Source organism: Arctopsyche grandis, chromosome 8, assembly GCF_051622035.1.
Source record: "Arctopsyche grandis isolate Sample6627 chromosome 8, ASM5162203v2, whole genome shotgun sequence".
Classification (NCBI taxonomy): Eukaryota; Metazoa; Arthropoda; class Insecta; order Trichoptera; family Hydropsychidae; genus Arctopsyche; species Arctopsyche grandis.
In genome coordinates, this window is record NC_135362.1 from 7,057,354 (window position 1) to 7,079,948 (window position 22,595).

The following is a 22,595-nucleotide window of genomic DNA, read 5'->3' on the forward strand; positions in this document are numbered from 1 at the left end:
AAAACAAAAACATATATATTTCAATCGAGACCATTTATTTATAAACACATAATTATACATATGTACATATATACATCTATATGTAGGGTTATGGGCGTAAGCAATATGGAACACATGCGTGCTATCATTTGAAATATTTTTCTGCCTTTTTTCAATTCAATGATATTTTTCGATTAAGCCATGAAACTGGCACGGAAAATATATGAGAATTTTCACGCTTGTCGAGCGTGAAAGACAACGATTTCCACTTGTTCAGATGTGCATCATATTTTTCCACAGCGTTAATATCCCAATTTACAAAGTCTGACCCGCCTATAAATGTTTTAATTGCATATGATTGAACAGTCAAAGTATTCATGTTTTATTATATTAAATGTAATATACTCACCGACAATAACTAAATCGTTTCCCAATACACCAGCAGCCACTCCATAACGAGAGCTGTTCATGTCTGCTATGAAAGTCCAACTGTCGGTTTTCTTATGGTAGCACTCTACACTTTTGTATTTATCAGATGCCGGATTAGCCTGTTTTCTGCCACCCAAAACGTATATCTTGTCACCAACTGATGTTGCCTGTCGAACAACATAATCATCAACACACGCATCATATTATTTACGTATGTAAAAAGTATTGCTTATTGTACTCACTGAAACCCAATGTCTAATCTCGATCAAGGGTGCACAAGTCCTCCACTTACCAGTGAGTGGACAAAAGGCTTCGACTGTCCTTACTCCGGTGTTATCTACTGCCAAGTGCTTAGTCCATCCACCTACTATGTAAATCTCATTATCGAGAACTGCTATTCCACATCCTTCCCTACCGGTTGTCATCGGAGTTGAATACGACCAAATTTTAGTTACAGGATCCCATCTGCAACACAAATCAACATTAAAAACTTGTATCGACAATGAAAGCATATTTCTAGTATAAAGTCATACTTTTCAACGGAATTAATGGTACCCGAACCATTATTTCCTCCGAATATGTAAATCACATCTCCAACAGCGGCAGCAACTGATGCAACTCGAGCTTCTTGTAATGATGGCAATGTTTCCTTTTTACCTGTCTTTAAATTCACACTTTCTACCTGAAAAATTATAAATTTAAAATTAAACGAATCAAGATTAGTTAAACACGCAAGATTAGTTTGGCTGCCAAAATATATGTACATATATGGTTATAATATATGCTTATAATATTATACAAGTAAAATAAATTGTATTCACACTGTCAAAATATTATATTTACGGTATTGTGGATCACAGTATCTTGTCCACCCAATGCTATTAATTCGTCACCAATTAGAACATAATTGGCATTTTTTCTAGTGATGTTCGTATCCAGCAATTCCGACCAGGTGTCATCGTTCGGATTGTAAATGTCCACTTTTGAAACACTCTAAAACATATGCAGAAATATTGAAACGATTTTTATGAACTTCCGCTGCATTGTTTCACCAGATTAAATTTAAAATTTTGAAACTAACTTCAGGCCACCAGCTTCCGGCCACTATAATAGTTCTAACAGGTGTTCGAGATTTGTCCCAATTCACACCCGCATTTAATCTGGCATTTGGTGAGTGTTTCCATTGCAATGCACTAATAATAAGGTTCGGACAATTTGGCACATCGTCACATAGAGGTGTTACTTCGCCGTACAGTACCTAAAATAGTATTAGGATGTGTTTATATTCAGATGAATGTATTAATTTAAATAATTAAATAGTATTTGTACATTGTCTGGCAGCATTGGTAATTTGATCAATTGTAGTAATGAAGTTAGATGTCTTTTACGATTTGGCATGTCGTGAGATACCCAAGCTTTCACACTATCGAATATTTCAATTTCAGATGAAACGCTCAAACTCATCCGTAAAAGACGCTGCAATTTATCGGCAGAAATATCCAAGAATTGCTTGGTTTGTGCTACCTTAAATAAAATAGTAAATTTAGTCTATGTTAATATCAGAAATGAAATCATATTTATTTTACGACGAATTAAAAATACCTTTTTATAATTTCCGAGTATGAAATTGACAACTTTATCACCCAAGGCCGTACATCCATACAAATTGACATTTTCGTGGAATTCTAAACAGTTTTTCGTGTCGATTATATTGGACATGTAATCGCAGCAAGCTTTCACAACTGGTTGCAATTGAAATAGACCTGCTACTGATAACACTTTGAGGACAGTCTCGTATGAAAACTCTATAGGAAATTTACGATTGTCATTTAAAAGGATTAGACATATATTTGAAATTTATTCGTATATGATAAAATTAAAAAAAAAATGCCTATTTCTCCTGTATAACAATAGTCTATCGCACGTTGAGTAGCATCATTGTCCAAGTTGTTGAGTGGGATCTCTTTGAGTGATGGCATTCCCAGATTATCAACAAGTTTCAAATTGAAATATTCACTGACTGCTGATAAAACAACACTGTGCACTTGATATCTTTAAAATTAAGAGTATTTTATTTATTTAAAATAATAATATTTAGGAAAATGTGTTTTTGCGATATTACCTTTGATTATTTAAAACTATTTCTACATCACATAATCGATTCTGTTGGTACAGGGTGTAAATCTGATCCAATGTGCTTGCCTTGTGTTCGGGATTTCGAAAAATGTGCACACCTTCGGGTTGGTCGCACATTTTTAGATTTGAGATTGGCTTGTTCGTTCCGTTTGTCTTGGAGGCCAAGTTTATTGTGATGTAAATTACTATTTATATATTCATTATATTAAAATTAAATTATAAGTCATTCTAACCGCAAACCATTTCCTTGTTTTTTTAATTAGAAATATATTTGTTGAAAACAGCTGTTGTTTTTATTGTTTTATCTGTGTGGATATGTATATTTATTTTGAAATGGGGTCATAAAAAATTAGGTCAATAACACATAAGACAAGAATAACAACAAATTGGAATTTTTTTTTAATTTCAACATACATACATAACACTGTTCGAGACGAAAAATGGTTCAGAGACGAGATATGACTTTTCTTATAGATCTATGCCCAGTAAATACGAATCTGGTGATAAAAAAAGTTGATTGGCTCGAGGTTCGGAGATATATGTATGTATTTTTTAAATCGTGCGATTTTTCTATATCTTCATGTTGTTCGGTCGATTACTCAAAATCTGTCAATTTCCTGTTCAAAATGAATATTGGAATCTATAGTCGGGTATTTTATCTTTCATTTGTAGTACTTTTCAGCTTTGAAATCTCTCTAAGTAGTCGTCCAGTTCAAATCAAAAGTCAAAAGTACGTATTTTTACTTGGGATTTTTTCCACTGTTAATACTATTTTATATTGAATATTTTCCATTGAAAGATGTTTATTGGGATAGTTGAAAGTTGAAAAACAAAACTCCCCATTCCAAATGCATATCTACATTAAACTTTCGTTATAATATTCCTGTATCTGTCCTTAATTCGCCAAAAAATCGTTTCCGGTAATTACCAAAGGTGCTTTTTTGCAACCTCTAACTACACCCATCGAAAATCTTTACGCAATGTTTTAGAAGAAAAGAACAGTCCTAGATTTCACTGGGATATAACTATATATGTAATTGTCTTATTTGATTTTGAGAAATACTTTTAAACAAGCTTTTTATTTTCACATGTTTCAGAAGATTTAAACGAGGCCAAATTATCCATATAATAAATACAGAAACATTAATATTACTACGTAGCATCGATTATGGCATGTAGGTAAAAGAAAGGTAAACGATATGTAAAAAAAATGTATTTCAAACACATATACGTATGTTTATTAAAAACTATTTATTTATGCATAGTACAGTTTTTTAAAGTATGTTTATGATTTTCAAAAGCATAGAATATTTATTATATGTATATTGAAATATGTCTCTTTGAATTTATATATTTTTAATTCAATGATATTTTCCGATCGAGCCATGAAATCGGAACGGATAATACAATAGCATTGTCTCGATTTAAAGATAAGGATTTCAACGATTTCCATTTGTTCAGGTTTGCATCATACTTCTCCACGGTCGTAAATTTCCAAGTTGTCAAGTCAGCTCCACCTATTAAAATTCGAATTTTAAAATGATCAGCAAAAATTACGTCATTTTAAAAACAATATACTAACCAACAGCAACCAAATCATTCCCCAGGATCCCAGCAGCCACTCCATGACGAGGACTATTGAGGTCTGATACGAAAGACCACGAGTTTGTTTTTTTATTGTAGCATTCAACACTTTTGTATTTGTGCGACGATTCGAAATCATTTTCTCTTCGACCGCCCAAAACATAAATCTTGTCATCGACCGTTGCTGCCTGTTGATCAGAATAATCATTAAAGCCCGTATCGGATTTGTGATGCACAAATAATAATATTATATTATGTGTAATTTACTTACAGCAACCCAAAGTCTCGCTTCATTCGTCGGTGCACAAGTTCTCCACTTTCCAGAAGTTGGACAGAAGGCCTCAACAATATTAAACCCAATGTCATTTACTGTATCCTTGTAATTCCAACCACCTATTATGTAAATTTCATTATCGAGAACTGCTATTCCACATGCCTCCCGAGCGATTTTCATAGGGGTTGTAAATGACCATTTTCTAGTTACAGGATCCCACCTATGTACAACACAAATGAACAATAAAGGCTTATATTAATGAAAAAAAATTAAAGGTAGTGTAAAATCATACATACATTTCAACGGAGTCAATTGCTTTGGATCCGTTGTATCCTCCGAATATATAAATCACATCTCCTATAACGGTTGCGACTGCTGAAACTCGCGCTTCTTGTAACGGTGGCAAGGTTACCTTTTTACCCGTTTTTAAATTGACACTTTCTACCTAAAAGGATAAACATTTCATGCTATGAATTTCTACTTGTATTATTTGTGCAAAATAATTTACTTACAGTATTGCGGATTTGATCGTCTTGTCCACCTATTGCTATCAATTCATCACCAATTAGCACATAGCTGGTATTTTTCCTAGTGATATTTGTATCCAAGAATTCCGACCAGGTGTTGTTGTTCGGATTGTAAATGTCCACTTTTGAAACAGTCTAAGAATATATATGTATTATCAAAATGTATTTATTACACATACCTTTCCAAACATTGTAGAATAGGTATGTATGTAAATGTATTATCCAATCTTAGAACAAACCTCAGGCCACCAGCATCCGACTACTATGATAGTACTTATGGGTGTTCGAGATTTGTCCCAATTCACATCCGAATTTAATCTACTGGTGGGCGAGTGTTTCCATTGTAGTGCACTCAGAATAAGTTGTTGACAAGTTGGAACACCTTCGCATAGAGGTTGAACTTCGTCGAAGATTACCTGAAATTTTGACTTTGTTTAGATTTTTATAGCTACATTAATATTTTGATTTAAAAATGATAGATACTTCATTTGGTAGCGATGGTAATTTGATCAATTTCAGAAACGAAGGTAGATGTTGTTTTCGATTTGGCATGTCGTATAATATCCAAGTTTTAACACTATAGAAAATTTCTGTCTCGGACGAAACGTTCAAATTCATATGTAAAAGGTGTTGCAATCGCTCAACAGAAATTTTTAGGAATTTCTCAGATTTCGTAACCTTAAACGAAATATGCAAATGTGATCAGTATTTGTACGAAAAAAAATTATCATTATTTAACGAGGAGTTATATATACTTTTTTATAATTTCTGATAATGAAATCAGTGACTTTATCACCTAAAGATGTACATCCATACAAATTGACAATTTCATGGATTTCTAAGCAGTTTGTCGTATCGATTATACCTGACATGAAATCACAACAGGCATTCACGACTGGTTCCAATTGAAACAGACCAGCTGCTGTTAAAACTTTGAGGACAGTATCGTATGAAAATTCTACGGAAAGAATTGTTATATATTAATGTTTATATTATGTTTTATTAAATTTGTTAAAATATATGTTGGAAAAAAAAACATGCCGATTTCTCCTGTATAACAATAGTCTATAGCACGTTGAGTAGCGTCATAGTCCAAATTGTCGATTTTGATCTCTTTGAGTGATAGTGTTCCCAAATTATCGACAAGTTTCAAATTGAAGTATTCGCTGGCTGCTGATAGAACGTTACTGTGAACGTAATATCTTAAAAAAGCATGGAATTTTTATTATTGAAAAACTAGAGCAATGATTTTAAAATGGTCTTTGGAATATTACCTCTGATTGTTCAAAACTATTTCTACGTCGCAGAATCGTTGCTGTTGATAGAGTGTGTAAATACGATCCAAAGTGTTTTTCTTGTGATCGGGGCTACGGAAAATATGAACAATTTTCGGTTTGTCGCACATTTTGAGATCTGAGATTATGTTGCGTGTTCCGTTTGTCTTGGAAGGCAGGTTCAATGTGGTGTAACATTTAATTATTGTATTCTTAGATTTATTTCGAAATATCCTAACCACAAACCATTGTTTGTTTGTTTTTACGCTGTTTCTTGTTCGAAACATCTATGCACTGTTGCATTGTTTTATCTAGACATAATTATCTTCTCTCGTTACAAAAAGCTACTTTATATCATTGAAGACTTCCTCAGATACATTAGGTTGATAATTCTTGTATCATATTCATATTATTAGTACATATGTATTTATATACATATATTTTTTATAAAATGTCAACCGCAAACCATATTCTTTTTTATTTTTAAACAGAATTAGATATATTCATCATTATACTTTATGTAAATCTCTTATTCCTCAAAAGTATCACAAAAGGCCAACTTCCTTATTGTGAATATAAAACTTACTTTTTATGAGAATTGGAATATTTGGATTGTGATTTGAAGAGTGGATGGGTTGATGAGCAAATAATATTTTAGATGGCAGATTTATTTAAAAATAATACCCAAAAATATGTATAATATATAATTCAGTTGTAGATCAAAGTGCACATGTTCATTACACTTACTGCAAGAGAATATCTAGCTTCGTTTAACGGTTTACAAATTTTAAATTTTTTAGAAAGGGTCAGAAGGCTTCATCGGTTTTAAAACTAGTTTCAACAACTGCTATTTTTTTATTTAATCCACCTTTTATGTAATTTTAATTACTGAGAACGGCTAATCCCCACCAATTTTCATATTAGTTAAAAATGACAATTTTTTATTTATAACATCCTAAGCAATACTTATAGATTTTTATTTGAAAACTAAATGGTTAGTAAGCAAATAGTAATATTCAGTAGCAGATGTAATGTTCATCGAAACAAAAAATGTTTTTGAAAACCATTTATTTTATAATAATACCCAACAATACGTATACATAATACATGTCTAAATGAAAGTTTATGGATTTAAAAACATACATTAGATATTCTATTTATTATCTAAAATATTTTAAAGGCGTATTTTTTTTAATTCAATGTTATTTTTCGCTCTAGCCATGAAATAGGCACCGATAATATGTAAGCATTTTCACGATTTTCCGACAAGGACGCCAGCGATTTCCATTTGTTAAGATTTGCATCATATTTCTCCACGACTGTAAATTTCCATGTCGCCAAATCAACTCCACCTGTAAACATTCGAATATAAAAAAAAATATCTAAAAATATTATTTCATTTTATTAGAAATATACTTGCCAACAGCAACCAAATCATTTCCCAGGATCCCAGCAGTCACTCCATGACGAGGACTATTTAGGTCCGATATAAAAGACCAAGAATTGGTTTTTTTATTGTAGCATTCGACGCTTTTGTATTTGTGGGATGAAAATAAATCACTTTCTCTTTGACCACCCAAAACATAAATCTTGTCACCAACTGTTGCTGCCTGTTGAACGGAATAATTATTAGCAGACGTATCAGACCATATCCATGCAAATTAAAATATATCCTCACTGAAAACCAAAGTCTCGCTTCGTTCATTGGTGCACAAGATCTCCACTTTCCAGTTAGTGGACAGAAAGCATCAACATTATTATAGCCAGTGCTATTTGCTTCCAACTGGTTATTCCATCCACCCATTATGTAAATTTCATTATCGATTTCTGCTAATGCAAATGCTTGTCGACCAATTTTCATAGGAGTTGCAAACGACCATTCTCTTGTTACAGGATCCCACCTGCAACACGAATTAACAATATAAACTTGTATTATTGATATAAAGGTACGGGTAGTTTAAAATTATACTTTTCAACGGAATTTGTCGTTATTGATCCGTTGTATCCTCCGAATATGTAAATCACATCTCCTATAAGGGTTGCGGCTGCTGAAACCCGGGCTTCTTGTAATGATGGCTGGGTTACCTTTTTACCTGTTTTTAAATTGACACTTTCTACCTTAAAAAAAACACAATTGCGCGTTTTAAATTTTCCTCATATTTTTCGTGCAAAATATAATACTTGATACTTACAGTAGTACGGATTTGATCATCTTGTCCACCTATTGCTATCAATTCATCACCAATTAGCACATAACCGGCGTTTCTTCTACGGATATTTGTATCCAAAAATAACGACCAAGTATCTTCAGTCGGATTGTAAATTTCCATTTTTGAGACAGTCTAAAACATGCATAATTTTTAAAACTGATTATGTATTATCTTCCAAAAAAGAGATTCTGGTTAAGCAATTATCGGATTATTAAAATCACTTCATCTTTCCAACTTCCGACTGCTATAATAGTACTCATGGGTGATCGAGAAATATTCCAATTCACAGCTGCATTTAATCTTATATTTGGTAAGTGTTTCCATTGTAGTGCACTCAGAATAAGTTGTTGACAGTTTGGGACGCCTTCGCATAGAGGTTGAACTTCCCCGAAGATTACCTGAAAAAAAGTAAAAACTGTTCATATCTTCAAAGTCGTATGAATTTATTTTAACTAAATATTTTTTTTAAAGATACATCATCAGGCAGCGATGGTAATTTTATCAATCTTAGTAATGAAATAAGATGGGTTTTACGATTTGGCATGTCGTGAGATACCCAAGCTTTAACACTGTTGAAAATTTCGTCCTCAGATGAAACGCTCAAATTCATCTGTAAAAGACGCTGAAGTCGCTCTGCGGAAATTTTTAGAAATTCCTCAGATTGTGATATCTGAAATAAAATATGAAAATTTAATCAGTGTCGGTATTGAAAATAAAACTTTAATTATTTTACAATTAATTAAATGTACCTTTTTGTAATTTATGAGAATGAAATTGTTGACCTTATCACCTAAAGATGTACATCCATACAAATTGACAGTCTCGTGAAATCCTAAGCAGTTTTTCGTATCGATTATACCAGACATATAATCGCAACAAGCTTTTACGACTGGATCTAATTGAAACTCACCGGCCACTCTTAAGACTTTGAGAACAGTATCATATGAAAATTCTGTAGAAAGTATTAGATTTATACATATGTACCTTGTTATGACTAAAAATTAATTAAATTAGATAATATTTTGAAAAACATGCCAATTTCTCCAGTATAACAATAGTCAATAACACGTTGAGTAGCATCATTGTCCAAGTTGTTTATTGGGATCTCTTTGATTGACGATGTTCTCACATTATCAACGAGCTTTAAATATAAGTATTCGCTGAGTGCTGATAAAACGACACTGTGCGCTTGATATCTTAAAAATTGATGCAATTAAAAATAAAAATAATTACATTATACTATACATTATAGAATATATCATGACATTATATGTACGTGCTATTGTGATATTACCTTTGGTTATTCAAAACTATTTCTACGTCGCATAGTCGATGCTGTTGGTACAGGGTGTAAATTCGATCCAAAGTGTTTGCCTTGTGATTGGGATTACGAAAAATGTGTACACTCTCCGGCTTTTCACACATTTTGAGATATGATATTATGTTTTGTGTTCCGCTTACCTTGAAAGTCTAGTTCAATGTGGTGACAATTTCAATTATTGTATCCTCAGATTTATTCCAAGAGGTCATCCTAACCGCAAACCATTACTTGTTTATCAACATGTAATGTTGGTTTCTATTCAAAACATATACTGTGTCTTTGTTTTATCAATAGAATATCATGTATTATATGCTAGTATTCCCAGTGGAAATTATATTGTTAAGATTTTAAAATCATCTAACAGCATCTGTCTTTAATACAGTACACTCTCGATTATCCGGGCTAATGCCGGGGAGGGAGGGCACGGAAAATTGAAAAACAAGGATAATCCGAATCATAAAATTTTGACTTGGTTTCGAGTATAATATCATATTAACAACACAAATTTTTGTTTCATAATTTTAATACTCATTATTTATTAAAAAAAAAGCTTATTTAATAGTTAAGTAGATGTGTGGCCGTTAGTATCTCTAGTAATACCTCTAAAAAAAATCTAGTCAACCAGCCAGACGAAGCATTGAAGTTGTCTACTTATCCTAATTTTTCATGGAAAAACTTGGCTGTTTCCATACACATTTGACCGCTAATTGGTATTCCTTCTGCTCATTTTTGATTTAAACTATGTATATGAGTATAGTTGCAACCAAATCGTCGTATCTTTACATTTTCATACTTTTTCGTTTTGAAGGACCTGCAGAACTATCATAATCTCTTGCGAACGACTCTAATTTTTTTTTTTAACTATATTTTGAACAGGTATGTTAATCTGAAATATTTTCGAGCTAATCGCAAAGAAAATAATTTCACACACAAAATATTATAATTGATAATAACACTGAGCAACAAAAAATCACGTTTTTCAGTTACCGGAGCAGAGGCTAACCAATCTTTACTAAATTTGACCCATTGAATTCGAATATGATAATAATTTTTGTTGTTTGGGTCTCTTTTCCGAGATATGAACGTTTAAACAAATGCGCAATTTTTACAGTTTTTTTGGCTTTTGCGGTCTTTAATCCAAAATATAGTATTGCTGTGCACAAAGTGAGTATTGAAATCAATAGTCAGATATTTTTTATATTGATTTTGATTTTTTATTCTTATAAAATACTTATAATTAATTTTCTAGCGAATTTTAAAAGTCAAAAATATATTTTTTTACGGATTTTTTCTCTGTGCTATTTTGCATTTGTTTGGTCAGTTTTTTATTTCAACACGTTCATAAGGATTGGTTTTCTATGTCATTATTTTTTTATTTTTATCTAAACGTACTAACTCGAGCGGTAACTGCGTTAGAAAGACTTTCATTCAGTTTCCATGAGCGTACATCAGAAGCGTTGGTGCAAGCGAAACGGCAAGCAAGAGTCCACCACTTAAGTTCAAGTGGCAGACTCTCACTTGCCATCTATATGCCACCTATCTTGCCATATATCTCGTAAAGGAGCCCCAGCCAACAAAAGTCATTATCATTTCAAATTCAGTCGGTCAAACTTAGTACAGATTGGTTAGTCTCCGCTCTGGTAATTTTTTTTGTTGCTCAGTGTAATTAAACATACGTACATATGCTTGAAAAAATTTGCTCTGAATACATGCACTTGATCAAAAGCGACTGAAAGAATTGACGCAATAGTAAAATACATTTAAAAAGGGAACGAAAACCATTTCTGTGTGACATAATTTGTTTCAAATAACACGCATGTTTACGGTCGCAATCAATCGGTGCGTCTCCTTATCATAATATAAGAACAAAGATTAATTAATTAAAAAAAATAATAATAATATTTTTCAATCCGCAAACCAGATAATCCGCACCCGGATAATCGAGAGAATACTGTATATCAGAATTAATTCAGTGACGTTACACTAAGGGACGTACATTCATATATAATGACAGAAAAATAGCCTATTTCTACATTGTAGCAAAAGTCTTAATTGTAAATAAGGATCTCTTTTGGTGATTGCGTATCAATCTTGTATTGAAGGTTACTTGCAGATAATAAGTAATTTGAAGGTAATTTACTTGCAGATAATAAGACCGTAAATTCGATATCTTTAAAATTAAAATTTAGTAACAATTTCAAAATATTTATTATGATTTAAATATAAATATACCATTGATTTTTCAAAACAACTTATAAGTCGATGCTGTAAATTCGGTGTGTAAATTCCATCCAAAGCGTTTGTTTTGTGATCAAAAATGTGTTCACACTTATTGTTAAGTCGTAAATTTTAAGATGTGTTTGTGTATAGTGTACATATGTATATAGATATTTGTAATATTAGTAAAAAAAGTGTGGTCGTCTATTGAATATTTTATTTGAATATATTACTGGAATATAATGTATTAATTTAAATAATTTAGAACACGTGCAACTTAAGATTTTTATAGTTAATTCAATGTGATCTTTCGTTCAAGCCATGAAATCGGCACGGAAAACACGTAAGAATTTTCACGTTTTTCATGTACTGGAGCTAATGATGTCCACCTGTTCAGATTTGCATTATATTTCTCCACAGCATTAAAATTCCAATTTGCCAAGTCAGCTCCACCTGTCATAATACAAATTTAAATGATCGTTGAATTTAAAGCCCAGATATTTTATATTTATTCTCAAATGCTCACCAACAAATACTAAATCAATTCCCAATATGCCAGAAGCCACTCCATACCGGGAATTGCTTATGTCTGCTATGAAAGACCAACTGTCAGTATGTTTATTGTAGCATTCTACACTATTGTATCTGTGAGACACTGGACTCATTTTTTTTCGACCACCTAGAACGTATATCTTGTTGCCGTGCGTTGTAGCCTGGTGAATAGAATTATTTTTAAATTCTCTCATCATATTATTTACATTCAAAATATGCTAAATTTACTTACTGATATCCAAAGCCTAATCTCGTTCATAGGTGCGCAAGTTTTCCATTTACCAGACAATGGACAATAGGCTTCTACCGTTTTTACTCCAGTCTCTTCATCCAACTCTTTAGACCATCCACCAATTATGTAAATTTCGTTATCGAGAACTGCTATTCCACAAGCTTCTCTACCGATTGTCATCGGAGTTGAAAACGACCAAGTTTTAGTCATAGGATCCCATCTTCAATCATATAGTTAGGAATAGAGATATACATAATTATAAAACGAGAAATAGGAATAAATTAATTATGGTAGAGTTAAGAAAGCTAAAACTGCAGGAGGTGTTTTTCACAGAGGTGTTCAAATGTACGAACTTCTAATGCCTTCCTGAAGGCATTAGAAGTTCTAATAACATTGCTGCTTTCTTGAAGGGTGTTAATGGATACCTTTGTGGAAGATGATTTATAATTTTTTGTTGTTATTTTGTTATTTTGTATTGTATGTATTAGCAGTTTTGCTATTTGAATAAATAAATAAATAAATCTTCAACATTAATCAAGGGTACAGGATTGTAATTATGATAAAAAATATTGGTATTATAATGTCATACTTTTCAACGGAATTGATGGTTTTTGATCCATTGCTTCCTCCGAAAACGTAAATCACATCTCCCAAAACGTAATGGTGGCAAGGTCACTTTTTTACCTGTCTTTAAATTGACACTTTCCACCTAAAATATCAAATTTACATACATATATGTACGTATTATAATATAAAATAAGAGGTTAGTATTCATTCAGAGGTTAGTTAGTTTCATATATTGTATATAAGTACTAAATTGAATATATTTTAGTTATTTCATTCCGAATTTATAATAAGTTGATATGGATTTAAAGAAATTGTGATTTTTTTAAAAAGCAGACCAAAAACGCGATTGTCGTACGATGAATGCTTTTAAAACAACGCTGATCATGTTTGTGTTGTAAGATAAAGCAATTATATTATACATAGTTGCCCATAAAAAGTAATTTGGAATATTATTATTATTATATATATATATATATATATATATATATATATATATATATATATATATATATATATATATATATATATATATATATATACCGCAGAAAAGATTTTATCTTCCTGTCAACCTATAGCTATCAATTCATCGTCGATGAGCACATAATTGGCGTTTGATCTAGTGATACTCGTATCCAAATATCTCATCCAGGTGTCGTTATTCGGATTGTAAATTTCCACTTTTGAATTACTCTTGAAACATAAATATAAGAATATATTATATGTACGTCATAAACACCATAGATAACTTTAATTCATTCAATATATTTATTTAAATCTGGATTCCTTGACAAACCTCAGTCTGCAAACCTCCAGCTACAATGATTGTACTTATGGACGTTCGAATTTTGTCCAAATCCACATCCGCATTTATATGTTTATTTGGCGAGTTTTTCCATTGCAGTGCACTCAAAATAAGTTGTTCACAATTTGGAACATCTTTGCATAGAGGTTGAACATCATCAAAGATTTCCTGAAATGCAGCTTCATAGTCGCTTTGATAATTTTGATTTAAGAATGTAAAAATATTTTTATACCGTTTGAGTGAGTGATGGTAATTTAATCAACGTTAATAATGACGTTAAATGGTTTTTGCGATTCGGCATGTCATGGGATACCCATGTTTTGACACTATCAAAAACTTCGCGTTCGGATGAAATATTCAAATTCATCTGTAAAAGACGCTGTAGTCGCTCGACAGAAATTTCTACGAATTCTTTGGATTTGCATACCTAAGGAAAATATTTCATTTGATTTGTATTCATTTTTAAATATGTATTAAAATATTTTATGTGAAATTAAAAGTACCTGTCTGTAATTTATCGAGATGAAATCGGTGACTTTATTACCTAGGGAGGAACAGCCGAATAAATCGACGATTTCGTTGAATTTGAGGCAGTTTTCGGTGTTGATTATACTCGCCATAAAATCGCAACAGGACTTCACGACAGGTTCCAATTGAAATAGTCCAGCTACATTCAATACTTTGAGAACAGTATCAGATGAAATTTCTGTAGAGAGAAATGAAATCAGCATTGCATTAAATGTTGTATTGTATAAAAAATTTGAATAAAATAACCTATTTCTCCAGTGTAGCAATAGTCTATCACACGATTGGTAGCTCCATTGTCTACATTGTTGATTAGGATCTTCTTTGGTGATTCGGTTCCATCATTATCGTTTAGTTTATATTGGAAATATTCGCTGACAGACGATAAGACGAGACTGTGGACTTGATATCTTGAAAATTTAAATTAAGATTATCATTTAACAATTTAACAGATTGCTTAAAAACATATGGAATAGTTTAAATATATGTGTATATACCGATACATACCTTTGATTATTTACAATAATTACAACGTCGCAGAGCCGATGTTGTAGATACAGGTTGTAGATGCGATCCAAAGTGATCCCTTTATGATCAGGGTTACGAAAAATGTATGTATTTTTGGTTGAGTCGCACATTTTAAGAAATGTTTTGTACAGCGTTTGCCTCTGAAATCTAATTCAATATGATTATGATTTAACAAAATATATCTACACACGTTTGTTTTTTTACTATAAAATATTATCCTAGCCGCAAAACCACTGCCTTGTGTTTGAAGTTATCAGTATACATACATATATGTATGTATGTATATACATATATGTACATGTTGTACACTGAAAACAACTACTTATTTTTTCTATTCATTTATGATAATCTTGCGGTTTTGATAACACTGTTCGACAAATGACGACTGTTTTCTGGTTCAGAGACGAGATATGACTTTTCTTATACATATGTAGATCTATGCCCAGTGAACACGAATCTGGTTATAAAAAATGTTGAAGTAAAATTATTAATTTTATACCCCAATATTTTTAAAATATTTTTTCCTAAACCGAAAGTACATAGTACTTTTATTATAGAGAATCAATGTTTTTTATGTTTTTTTCAGAAACCCTTTGGTTTATTTAACTGAAATTTCATGTCTAGAATTTTAAGTTTAATACTAAGTTACATATGTATAAATTTTGTTTGATAAGCATCCGTCAACCGGAAGTGGCAGTTTACTCTTGTTCGATTTTTATTCCACAATTTTTTTCGACATACATATGTGATGTTTATTTGTTCAAGTATATTGTTGTATCAATATGATGAAAAAAAAAATACTAAATATAATAAACCATAAGTGGGATTTATTCTCTTAGAAAAGTCAAAAATGTTGTGACCACCATTTTTTCCGCACCCCTGAACATATTAAACTGAAAATTCATATTTGTATTCTTTTTGTAGAGTTGATTTATGTATGTAGGTTTTGGTCAGAATTCGTAAGCCGGAAGTAGAACTTTTATCTTGTTTAAGTTTCCCAATATTTGTGTTCAATTTGTATCGAAAATGCTCATAGCCAATATGTGTGATTACTAGACACCGGATAGTCACAGTGCTTTTTCTAGGAATCGGGGCGGTTACATTATATTTACAAAGCGAGAGTCCAAACAAAAAAAACGTTCGGCGTACCTTTAACAATGCAATGCAATACACAGCATCCTCTGGGTCCGTTTTTTTCAAGACGGCACCTTGGTGATTACAAGTCGTGGGTTGGTTACATCCAAATTTTTTTTACATAAAATCAATGTAATTGCAGTTTTTATATTAGGTGGATTGTTTCGATGAATAATTACTAGACGGTACTTGTAAAAAACGAATCAATGAATCAAAGTGATGTTTTTTAATTTATTTGATTACATTAAAGGATGACGTTTATTTAATCTTAGAAATCTAGAAATTTACCTATGGATGCTAACCGAAAATTTAAAGAATGTAGCTAAACTCTCAAAACACGATCGCCAATATGGGAGTGTTTCTTGCGTGAAACATCGGGAGAGTTTGCAAAATGCAATTGAACGGTTTTGAAATATGAAAATATGCAATTGAACATTTTATTCCTTTTTTTTGTTATACATTTGATTTCCCGGTGCTAGCAACGGGATTCCGGGATCAGAAATTCCTAGCACCGCAATCCCGGTGCTGAAGAAAACTTCCGGGATTGGAAGCACTAGTCATAAGCCATAAAAAAGATATGGAAAATATGGGTATAATAATTGAATGAATGTACATATATATGACTTTTGAGACTGTATATTTATTATAATCCATAATTATGTAATAAATGTAAATCAATCTAAAATAGGCGAATATTGTCATTGGAATCACTTCATTATTCATCTTTAGGTTTTGAATTCAATGATTTCTTCCGATTGAGCCAATAAATCAACATGGAAAATACGTTAGTAAAAAAAAACGTGGATGTCAATTGAATATTTTATTTTAATATATTATTGGAATAAAATGTATTTATAATAAATCTAAGTAATTTGGAATACGTTCAAATTAAGTTTTTTATAGTTAATTCAATGTTATCTTTCGTTCGAGCCATGCAATGGGCACGGAAAACACATAAGAGTTTTCACGTTTTTCATGTACTGGAGCTAATGATGTCCACTTGTTCCGACTTGCATTATATTTCTTCACAGCAGTAAAATTTGAATATGCTAAGTTAGCTCCACCTGTCATAATACAAATTTAAATTTAAAGTTCAACTATTTTATATTTATTCTCATATACATACTCACCAATAAATACTAATTCAATTCCCAATATGCCAGAAGTCACTCCGTACCGGTAATCGTCTATGTCTGCTATGAAAAACCAACTGTCAGTATTTTTATTGTAGCATTCTGCACTTTTGTGTCTGTGAGACGCTGGATCACCTTTTGTTCGACCACCTAAAACGTAAATCATGTTGCCGATCGTTGATGCCTGTTGAACAGAATTATTACAAATAATCTTATCATATTATTAAAATTAAAAATATGCTAAATTTACTAACTGAAATGTAATGTCTAATCTCGTTCATGGGTGCACAAGTTTTCCATTTGCCGGAACTTGGACAATAGGCTTCAACCGTGTTTACTGCAGTGTCATCTACAGCCAACTGTTTACACCATCCACCAATTATGTAAATTTCGTTATCGAGAACTGCTATTCCACAACCTTCTCTACCGTTTGTCATTGGAGTTGAAAACGACCAAGTTTTAGTTACAGGATCCCATCTGCAACATTTATCAAGATTACAGGATTGCTTTAATGATAAAAATATATGTTGCTAGTATTTTATAAGGTAATACTTTTCAACGGAATCTCTGGTTTTCGATCCATCATGTCCTCCGAAAACGTAAATTACACCATCTAAAACAGCCGAAGCTGATGACACCCGAGGTTCTTGTAACGAAGGCCAGGTTACCCTTTTACCTGTCTTTAAATTGACACTTTCCACCTAAAGTAATAAATGTATTTATATGTATATCACAATATAAATGAAATTATGAAATTTTTATTAAAATATCACAAATAGATTATACATATATGTACAATTTAAAGCACAAATAGTTTTATATAAAATTATTAGAACATAAAAAAATTGGTTCGATCAATCTGAAATCGGCAGTTTATTAAATGAGAAAATGCATATTTTTTATTTTGTTTTCTAAATTTAAAATATTCGGAGTAAATTTGGAGTTATGTTTGATACATACATTAGTGTTTTATAAGCGAATATTTTATTTTCTGAATACAGATCGTTAGTAAATTTTATATATGTATATACATATGTATGTAAGTACATATGTATGTAAGTACTTAATTAAATATACATATGTATATTTAAATTAAAATTTATTTTTCGTACAATATAGTTGTCCATAAAAATTAATTTGGAATATGATACATACAACAGAACTAATTTTATCATCCTGTCCACCTATTACTATTAATTCATCGTCGATGAGCACATAATTGGCGTTTTGTCTAGTGATATTCGTATCCAAAAAACTCATCCATTTGTCGTCATTCGGATTGTAAATTTCCACTTTTGAATTACTCTTAAAAATACGAATACATATATATCATAAACACCATAGATAATTTTAATTCATTCAATATATTTATTTAAATCTCAATTTCTTGACCAACCCCAGTATCCAAACCTCCGGTTACAATAATTGTACTTATGGACGTTCGAATTTTATCCCAATTCAAATCCCCATTTAATTGTCTATTTGGCGAGTTTTTCCATTGCAGTGCACTCAAAATAAGTTGTTCACAATTTGGAACATCTTTGCATAGAGGTTGAACATCGTCAAAGATTTCCTGAAATGTTTTTATGATCGTTAATAGCTAGTCGTTTATGATGATAGTGATTTTAGTATGTAAAATATTTATATACCTTATTAGTGAGTGATGGTAATTTAATCAACTTCAATAATGAACTTAAATGGTTTTTGCGATTTAGCATGTCATGGGATACCCATGTTTTGACACTAATAAAAACTTCGCGCTCAGATGAAACGTTCAAATTCATCTGTAAAAGACGCTGTAGTCGCTCGATAGAAATTTCCAGGAATTCATTGGATTTGCATACCTGAGGAAAGTAGTTCAGTTTGTTTGTTTATATACATACGTATATTCAAATATGTATAATAATATGTATATAAAGTAAAATTAAAAGTACCTGTCTATAATTTAACAAGATGAAATCGGTGACTTTATTAGTTAGGGACGAACATCCGTACAGATCGACAATTTCGTTGAATTTGAGACAATTCTCGATGTTGATTATAGTCCTCATAAAATCGCAACAGGACTTCACAACAGGTTCCAATTGAAATAGTCCAGCTACATTCAATACTTTGAGAACAGTATCAGATGAAATTTCTGTAGAGATAAATGAAATCAGCATTGCAATTAGTGTTGTATTGTATGAACATTTTGAATAAAATAACCTATTTCTCCAGTGTAGCAATAATCTATCAACCGTTGAGTAGCTCCATTGTCTAGATTGTCGATTAGGATCTCCTTTGGTGATTCAGTTCCAACATTTTCGTTTAGTTTATATTGGAAATATTCGCTGACAGACGATAAGACGAGACCGTGGGCTTGATATCTTGAAAATTTAAATTAAGCTTTTCAGTTAACAGTTTAACAGATTGCTTAAAAATATTTGGGATAATTTAAATAAATGTGTACATACCTTTGTTTATTCAAAACAATTACTACGTCACAGAGCCGTTGCTGTAGATACAGGTTGTAGATGCGATCCAAAGTGATTCCCTTATGATCAGGATTACGAAAAATGTATTTATTTTTGGTTGAATCACACATTTTGAGAAAGGTTATTTACACCCTTTTCCTTTGAAGTCTAATGCAATATGATTATGATTTAACATATGTAATATATCTACACATGTTTTTTACTATAAAATGTTATCCTAACCGCAAAATTATTGCCTTGTTTTTGAAGTTATCAGTATACATACATGTACAATATATTATGTATGTACGTGTACATGTACATATATATAATATTATACGTTGAAAAGAAAAAATTATTTTTTCTACTCATTTATGATAATTTTGCGGCTGTAATAATCACTTTTATCCAAAAAATGTAAAAATATGCCACCTTCCCCAAATGGAAAATACAAAATTATTTATAAATGTGATTTGAGTGAAGTTTCGGTATACAACTCTTTAGCATATGTATGTAGATCTCTTGAGCATAAATGTGATCAATACAGGTTATATGTATTTAGGTGCATATACATATTCAGGTAAATTCCGTATCAAGCTTAGCACTACTGTGTTCAAATTATGAACGTATGTATGCATAAGTATTTACTATTACTAAGCGGACGGTACACTCCACATATAATTGAAGATTATTTTAATGGTAGGTATTGTAATTTTGTATAAAATAAATTTAAAGGAGAAGTGTATCATCAGGGGTGTGCAACGCGAGAAAGGGAAGAAAAATGCACCTGCTGTCAAGAGCATCCCACGAGCAAGAAGTACCCCACCCGAAGATCACGGCGTTACTCGAGAGGGCCGATATTCTGCCAGAAGAGAAACGGCGTCTCGAGACCATGTAGTTCCGGTCGCCAAAAAGGACGGGTCGATGGATAACATAGTCCACCCAAATTCCGCAAATTAATGAGCTTGTGAAACCACGTTTCTTTTGTTGCTAACAGACTTGCAATACAGTCTTCACATTTAATTTTTTTCATTAATAATCGAACTACACACCCCGAGATGTAACCGATAATTTGGCGACTATTATCTGACAACATTTGCGAAACTAATTCATAATTCAAAGATTTTGACGTTGTTTCGCTATATCCTATTTCAACAATATTTTCATCAATTTCATCCTCAAAACGATATTTTGAAGACGTTTGATTGATTTGTTGAATAGCTGATGTACAATTTAGTATTGAAATATTTTCAAAAGGTATGCAGTTTCCATTAAATGAAGATCTTAGTTCTAGGTGGTTTAGTAGCTTCTTGTATATTGATTTAAACTGTCGGCAATTGGGGTTATTATTATATCCTCCATGTGATCTGATGTTTCCAAATAGCAACTCATTGTGATCCTGACAATATTTGTAAGTTGGATAGAATTTTAAACATTTTTGATCCTGAATTATATTATTATACACAGTTTTCAAACTTTGTATATAAGTCCCAAAAACCCAGTTTTATTTTTAGTTTCGATCAAATTTTCTATCTTTTGAGCTATTTTTACTGCCGTTACTCCATTTATTTTCTTTGTGGTTTTCGTTCTAATGGTTTTTTTTACGTAGATAATCTGTAGCGTCATCTAAGAATTTAAAAATTTCATTTTTATTCCCCTCAAATAATGGATGTTTATACCCAAGATGTCCTAAATTTCGAGAATTTAATATGTCAAACAGATCGTTCATTTTTTGAATAAATTTACAGGTGGCTTCAGAATTTTTAAATACAGGTGTAACGTACGCCCCCGCAGCCGAAGGAGTGGGGGGAAACTACCCCCGCCCTCGGATGCTGAGGAGTGGGAGAAAGTACCGCTACTTTCTCCAGTATAAAAGGGGCGCCCTTTTCCTTCGGAAGTCGAGACAGTCCGCGCCCAGCGCCCGCAGTGCACGGACGTACCCCAAACCGCCTCGGCGTCAGCCGCGCTGTAGTTGTCGTTTCCCGCGTTACACACAGCTGTGTCGTTAACAGCTGCATCGCCGAAACCGCGATGTAACTACGACTCGATACTTCGAACGTGTCCCTCTGGGAACGAGACGCTGTCCTAACAACAGTAACAAAAAAAAAACACAGTGATAGTGACAGTGACAAGTGACAAGTGACAGTGACACCCACCCACCCACAAACCCACCCACAAGATGGGTAACCCACCACAACGTGATAGTCGTAGTGACAAGGACACTAATACACAAACACAAAAACAAAAAAAAAACAATCACTAGAGACGACTTCAGTGAACTATTGGAGGCGTTTCGAACCGTGAAGGAAGAAAACGCTTCCCTCAAAAAGACCATCGAGTCGATTCTCGCGACTCACGCAGCCCAACGAGCTGCTGACCAAGCAGCCCACTCCGCCCAACTGGGAAACCTTGCGTCAAACATGACGCAGTCCCAGTCGATGATGACCACGAAGGACATGGCCACATCCCCCCAGACGTCACCTAAAAAAAAAAACGGTAAGCGTAGAATGGTAAGCCCACCCAACACCACACGCACACAACCACAGTCGCCCCCACACAATAGCAACAGATACGCGCCACTCGCGGAACTCGACTCCGACCCCGATTTCGATTCCGAATCCAACTCCAACAAAATGGAGGTTACCGCCACTGCCAAGTCCCCACCTGCATCAGCAGCTGTACCCGCACTTACAAAAACCCCGGCACCACAACCGGAAG

At 32.5% G+C, this 22,595-nt stretch overlaps 4 protein-coding genes across 5 annotated transcripts; all 4 read right to left on the reverse strand.

Moving 5' to 3' along the window:
• On the reverse strand, positions 1–2,715 carry LOC143915343 (kelch-like protein 23). Its single transcript, XM_077435954.1, has 10 exons — positions 2,531–2,715; positions 2,300–2,460; positions 2,011–2,213; positions 1,738–1,932; positions 1,490–1,666; positions 1,252–1,401; positions 942–1,090; positions 651–873; positions 389–575; positions 1–312 (listed from the first exon to the last, which is right to left on the reverse strand). The coding sequence occupies exons 1-10, from the start codon at positions 2,659–2,661 to the stop codon at positions 152–154; spliced, it is 1,737 nt and encodes a 578-aa protein (XP_077292080.1). The 5' UTR covers positions 2,662–2,715; the 3' UTR covers positions 1–151.
• Positions 2,716–3,737: 1,022 nt separating this feature from the next.
• On the reverse strand, positions 3,738–6,390 carry LOC143916208 (kelch-like protein 21). The gene is made up of 10 exons (XM_077437191.1): positions 6,204–6,390; positions 5,971–6,131; positions 5,685–5,887; positions 5,413–5,607; positions 5,169–5,345; positions 4,915–5,064; positions 4,699–4,847; positions 4,400–4,622; positions 4,127–4,316; positions 3,738–4,061 (listed from the first exon to the last, which is right to left on the reverse strand). Exons 1-10 carry the CDS (start codon positions 6,332–6,334, stop codon positions 3,901–3,903), a joined length of 1,740 nt encoding a protein of 579 aa, XP_077293317.1. The 5' UTR covers positions 6,335–6,390; the 3' UTR covers positions 3,738–3,900.
• A 470-nt stretch (positions 6,391–6,860) lies between these two features.
• LOC143915234 (kelch-like protein 26) lies at positions 6,861–9,898 on the reverse strand. Of its 2 annotated transcripts, none has more exons than XM_077435778.1 (10): positions 9,708–9,898; positions 9,449–9,609; positions 9,163–9,365; positions 8,889–9,083; positions 8,635–8,811; positions 8,392–8,545; positions 8,173–8,317; positions 7,882–8,104; positions 7,624–7,813; positions 6,861–7,555 (listed from the first exon to the last, which is right to left on the reverse strand). In XM_077435778.1, the coding sequence occupies exons 1-10, from the start codon at positions 9,836–9,838 to the stop codon at positions 7,395–7,397; spliced, it is 1,740 nt and encodes a 579-aa protein (XP_077291904.1). In that variant the 5' UTR covers positions 9,839–9,898; the 3' UTR covers positions 6,861–7,394. The 2 variants fall into 2 exon arrangements, with proteins under 2 accessions (XP_077291904.1, XP_077291905.1); XM_077435779.1 differs by having other exon boundaries at positions 7,262–7,555; positions 8,173–8,321; positions 8,396–8,545.
• A 2,255-nt stretch (positions 9,899–12,153) lies between these two features.
• Positions 12,154–13,444, reverse strand: LOC143915777 (kelch-like protein 25). Its single transcript, XM_077436585.1, has 4 exons — positions 13,325–13,444; positions 12,736–12,955; positions 12,478–12,664; positions 12,154–12,404 (listed from the first exon to the last, which is right to left on the reverse strand). The coding sequence occupies exons 2-4, from the start codon at positions 12,943–12,945 to the stop codon at positions 12,244–12,246; spliced, it is 558 nt and encodes a 185-aa protein (XP_077292711.1). The 5' UTR covers positions 12,946–12,955; positions 13,325–13,444; the 3' UTR covers positions 12,154–12,243.
• Between the last annotated feature and the right edge of the window lie 9,151 nt (positions 13,445–22,595).